General features: G+C 43.4%; 1 protein-coding gene across 1 annotated transcript in view; it reads right to left on the reverse strand.

The window, feature by feature from the left end:
• LOC147678523 (vomeronasal type-2 receptor 26-like) overlaps nt 1-5307 on the reverse strand; it is a 78744-nt gene extending 73437 nt beyond the window's left edge. The window contains exon 1 of the mRNA XM_086945668.1: nt 5219-5307. Within this exon, the coding sequence (XP_086801794.1) occupies nt 5219-5307 (89 nt within the window). The remainder of the gene's footprint in view (nt 1-5218) is intronic.
• Nucleotides 5308-6000: the final 693 nt, after the last annotated feature.

The following is a 6000-nucleotide window of genomic DNA, read 5'->3' on the forward strand; positions in this document are numbered from 1 at the left end:
GCCCACTGAACTCTAATTATCACTGCATTCCACAGATCAGACGGGGAGGGGGTGTCATTTCCTTCCTTGCACAATGCGCCTGCCACATTGGTTATGCCACAGCCTGTAACAGGCTTCCTCTCACGGTCTTAAATATCTAGGGGCTTATTTAAGAGCCCTTGCATCAGTTTTGAGCCGTTGATGCGTCACTTTTTGTGACGCACCAGTGGCGTAAAATATGCATTTTGTTGCGTCATATTTACAAAGTGTCGCATCTAGGTAGATGCGTCACTTTGTAAACCCCTGCGCCACATTATACCTGCACCAGGTATAATGTATGCAAGGGAGGCGTACTGACGTAAGAAAGGGTCATGGAAGTGACGCAGTGAAATCTAGAGAATTTCACTGCGCCGTTTCTTGGACGCTAATGCGTCAAAATCTTACGCTTGCTTCATGGCAGGCGTAAGACTGACGCAGGCACTAACAACATGGGACTTGCCCATGTGTAATGACCCATTGCTGAAGTTGCGTCACTTTTGTGACACACTCCAGCAATGTGTCACTTTTGCTCCTACAGATACGTCAGAAATACTGACGTATCTGTAACTCCTTGCGCCATGATGCGTCATACAGTAAATATGACGCATCATTGGTGTCGCAGGGAGGGCGCAGTGAAAAGTGACGCAACGCTGTTTTCAGTCAGCGATGGTCATTTTTCATAAATGAGGCCCCTAGAATGTATTCTTAACACTTAAGCAATTAATAGATATTAACACTGTCAATGGAGTTGTTATTAAGGAAATGGATCCAAAAACCGCATTTCACGTAGACATTTGATGCTACAATATTTCAAACAAATCCAGTGCCTTGGTTGCAGGTGGTGGGCGCTGGCATTCATCTTTTAGGAACAGGACTTATTACCTCAAATTGACCCAAGGCAAGAGAAAGAAAAGCAGAGAAGGAAGAAAAAAGGAAGATAAGAAAGATAGAACAACCTGTAATAAATGAAGACAGCAATGATGAAGAGAGAGGAAGAGACAAGACGTGGTAGGTTAGTGGATGAAAGAGGCATGAGGGGAAGAAAAAGTAGGCAGCTACAGTATTTTAACAACCCTGGCGTTTAACTACCCCATCAGCAGGTTACTAGGAAATGCTTGGGCCATGCACTTTTTTTTCTTTTCACAAATTATGCACTGGGCCAAATAATTAAGGAGTGCTGAAAAATGTCAAAATAACAATGTGTTTAACTGTGATTGTTCTACATCTAGTGCTGTGGTTCCCAAAGTGTGCACCGCGGCACCCTGGTGCGCCGTGAAGGGAAGTCAGGGGCGCCGCTCCAATGTGCAGGATGTGGATCTGAGAAAAAAATATAATTATACACAAAATGCAGTGAAACTGCGAGCTGCCAATTTTGGAGCTGGGGAACCGGGTTCGACCCTCGACGTCAGCTCAGAATCCTGTGTCATTCTGGGCAAATCACTTATTCTCCCAGCACCTACCAAAACATAATAAATGAATGTATCCTTGTGTAATGTGACTGGTGCTCTTCAGGTCGAGTTTGCGCTATATAAATCTGCAGCAAAAAAAAAAATTAAAAAAATCTAGCCGACCAAAACACAGAAAAAGGGTAAAACTTTTTAACTGTCAAATGACATTCAAGAACGTTCCTATTATGACGGCTTTTTCAAATTCATGTGCAACATTGTACCAAGCCCATTATGAGGCAGAAAAATCACAATATTGAAGACATATATTTTGGATTCATTAAATGGTGGAACAATTTAATGATTGGGAGAGAAAGAGAGGGTGTTCGTGCGCTGCTTAATATTGTTCCAGGTGGCAGCCCCCTCCATGGGGTGGGATGGGTGCAAGGGGGTGGCCGAGAAGGGTGCAAGGCAGAGGGGAAAAGGGTGCATGGTAGAGAGGAGAAGGGTGAAAGGCAGAGAGGAGAAGGGTGCAAGGCAGAGGGGAGAAGGGTGCAAGACATAGAGGAGAAGGGTGCAAGGTGGAGGAGAGAAGGGTGCAAGGCAGAGGGGAGAAGGGTGCAAGGCAGAGGGGAGAAGGGTGCAAGGCAGAGGGGAGAAGGGTGCAAGGCAGAGGAGAGAAGGGTGCAAGGCAGAGAGGAGAAGGGTGAAAGGCAGAGAGGAGAAGGGTGCAAGGCAGAGGGGAGAAGGGTGCAAGACGTAGAGGAGAAGGGTGCAAGGTGGAGGGGAGAAGGGTGCAAGGCAGAGGGGAGAAGGGTGCAAGGCAGAGAAGAGAAGGGTGCAAGGCAGTGGGGAGAATGGTGCAAGGCAGAGGGGAGAATAGTGCAAGGCAGAGGGGAGAAGAGTGCAAGGCAGAGGGGAGAAGGGTGAAAGGTAGAAAAGGGTGCAAGGCGGAGTTGGAGTAGGGTACAAGGGGGAGGGGGAGAAGGGTGCAAGGTGGAGGGGGAGAAGGGTGTAAGGCAGAGGGGAAAAGGGTGCAATGGGGATGGTGATGAAGTTAAACATTTGCCCACCCCCCAAAACAATTCTGCGGATGTCCATGATCAGAGCCCACCTCACCTAAACTTATTGTAACGCCACAGAGCTCCTTGAGCCTTTCTCTAGCCTGGTTACTTTTAGTGGGAGTGCTTTATACTACTCTATGATGGTATTGTATGCATTGAGATGTACTTTATACGATCTTTGTGATTGCAAATAAAGTTTTATGACAGTGATGGCTAATCTCTGAATCCTTCATCACGTCTAGGCTTGATTCTTCATGTAGACCAGTGGTTCCCAAAGGGTGCGCGGGTAAAAAAATGGTGGGGAGCCATGGCCAACTGCCAATTAGGTCAAGGGAGCCACGGGTCAAACAAGTTTGGGAACCACTGATCTAGTGTACCAATGCAATGGAAAGGTCCTGCAAGTTCTTCACTGCATTCAACACACATCTTGTGTTTTCGTCAGTCTTCACAAGCAGCGGGAATTAACTCATTGTTTACTACACTGCCCAAACTAAACAAGGCAGCTGTGTTGCAAGTACATTTCAGCATAAATAAGCAGTTGAGTGACCTCTGAGACACACAACCACTGAGAATAATGAAAGGTAAAGTTGAGGGAGGAAAAGGAGAATAGACTGCCATTTTTTGAAGACATTTGTTCAAAAATGGGAATATATTTTCCTTACTTAATGTTGAGTATCAATGGAAGTAGATTCACCTAAATGCCAGGGGTAGTGGAAGTCCCATCAAACACAATTTGACCCTAACGACGTCTCAAGAAGAGACATCATACAACCTTTGATCCTGAATCTTCCCAGGAAGTGATGTCACATGACCTTAACCCTGATGATTTCACAATTAACTGCTGAAGTTCCATATTAACTGCATAATTAATATAACATCACAACTCAGACAAATGTCAAATTTAGATATTGTCTATATTAAGGTGGTGACAAAATAAGTCTGGGGAACATTTACCTAAATTGTAATAAGTGAGCAAAGTAAGTGAGTCTGACATCTTCTAGTGGGGTTTCTGAGGTGGTTGGAATAATCTCCTCTTTCAAAAAATTTCTAAAAAGCCATAGTCTCTGAAACAACACTTATTTAATACTGAAGTCCTATCATGGTGTGCCAAGCTAATGAAATCTGACAGTCCCAATTTTCTTTTTAAAATGTCCTTTGTTCCAATATTCGAGAAATTACCTCCATCACTAAGACCAGCATTTTGTCATGGGTCCCTATTTTTCCCTAATATTACAAACCACCTGCTAGAATTTTGCCAATACTGTCACCCATGTACTTTGGGTGGCCCTTATGTCAAAGCTTATGTTCACTATATTGGGGACATCATTTTGTCATAGATGATCCCCTTTTTATATGCTATGGTTATGTTATGTTATGTTATGTTATGTTATTTATTTTTTGTATAGCGCACGGATGCCGCAGCCAGGAGGCGTCCCGGCGCTTGGAGAATTGGATAACACAACACATCAGAAAAGGCAAGAAAACAAGACTAAACTGTGGAGAAGAGGAAGGTCTTCAAAGCCTTCCTAAAAAGAAGCAAGTCAGAGATTCCCAAAGATATCCCAATGTATTCCAAGAATTCTTTCAAATTTTCTAGCCCCAGTATTTTGCCACACGTGCTACTTATAACAAGAATTTCCATTAGCATGGCAACACTAAAATTTTCCACCCACAACCCATGTAAACATTCACTTCCAGTGTACCAGTGCCCGCATTTTGCTGTGGGTATCCTTTATGCAAGTATTTCCTCCAGTATGGTAGCGGCAGCTTTTTGCATGGGTGACTCTAAAACCAAGAAGCATGCCTGGAAGAACCAAAGACTTACAAGCACAAAAACACATTCTCACACATACCTATGTAAATTCACTAATTCACACTAATTCTCCCCACTCCCGCTCCCTGCTCCTTTATTTGCACTCACTTGATTCATTTTCACTCAGTCTTCTGCACTAACTCTTACAGTGGCTCACTGATTCACACTCTCTAACCCACTCTTACTCTGACTCACTTATACTTTCTCACTCACTCACACACTGACTTTTACTTACACACACACACACACACACAATCCAACATAAATGTATGCTCTTGCATTCACATGCTTTCTCACAGTAACTCAGTCGCGTCCACATGTATGTACACAACATACATTGAAAAGTTTTTATTTTACTTGTTATGTTACACAGATGCCTGTTCCAGATTCTTCTGCTCTACTATTAACTGAAATAATAGTGAATGAAAGATGACTATTTACTATTAATGAAATAAAAAATTAGCAGAAATCAACTTGGAGCCTGGAGCCTGATGCTGTTAATGTGAGACACCCCTGTTTTCTTGCCACCTATTTTACCAGCTCTGAGGCCAGGGGTTACAAAGACAGAGCAAGGGGCCTGCCAGGAGTCATAGCTGCAATCCCTGGTGTCCCCCACATGATATCAACGCCAGGACCATTTTAAACCCAGGTTATCCATAGCATAAATAAGACTGTGGATTCCTTTCTGTAAACAGTTCAAGCTGAGAAGTAGTTTACCCTTAAGGCTACATGGATCTTGTTTTCATCTACCCCCAGCCCTAGGGGGATGTGTAGCTTCACCCTTGTACCTGAGAGCTTGAACAAGGATTCCTTAGCTACTATGAGGGTCATTACCTGAGACCTTGAACAAGGATTCCTTAGCTACTATGAAGATCATTAATATTCCAGTGAGTTGACAACATCATTTAAAAACACAATGTAAACATAGAGTCTCTTACGTTTGACAGCTGGTCACCACTGGCTTTGCTGTGAACACAGTTTCAGCTTTGGATGCATCAACATGAACTGGAAAGATACCACCTATCATAATGTCCCCATGTGCTGAAAATCCAGGTCTTTCAGGACTGTGGATCCCAGCCAGTTGGTCAGCAGGGGCAGACAACAAGCAAGACATCAGCAAGTATAGGGTGACTTTCTGATGGCTTCTCTGGGACAGGCAGTTGAGGGAATTTAGGAACCTCTTGTTGAGGCAGGAATAAGACATCATCCAGTCCTCCATTTATTGGTTTTCAACAAAATCAATGAATGAACGCAATGAAATTGAACACGTTTTGTAGTCTTCTGATTTCTTCAAAGGTCACGTCTTTTTAGGCTGTTGTCAGGTCAAGTTGTAACGTCTTTGTCTCTTTCAATCATCATAGTGGTACCGAAGCAGAGGCAATCTCACAAGTGTGACATTTTCACAGTAGTGAAGTCTGTGTGGTTGAACTTCAATAAATATGAAGATGTGGGGTATGCAGCCATTATTTGAACAGAACTCCAAATTCTGCCTTTAGGTTTGTGGCTCAAGCATCTTCTAATTATCTTCTTAATCACATGCAGATAGAGCACTGGAAGATGAGTGTGTATGTTCACTGCCTGGAGCTGTTTTATAAACCTGCAGTGGATCCCAATGGGAATACCGCAGGAGCCAGACATAAATTACCATTTCATTCTGAAGGCGCATCTGGTGTTCCCTAATTGACAGCAATATTGAATAAGACTGTACTTTATTGCACAG

This window comes from Lissotriton vulgaris, chromosome 12, assembly GCF_964263255.1.
Source record: "Lissotriton vulgaris chromosome 12, aLisVul1.2, whole genome shotgun sequence".
In the NCBI taxonomy this organism is placed as follows: Eukaryota; Metazoa; Chordata; class Amphibia; order Caudata; family Salamandridae; genus Lissotriton; species Lissotriton vulgaris.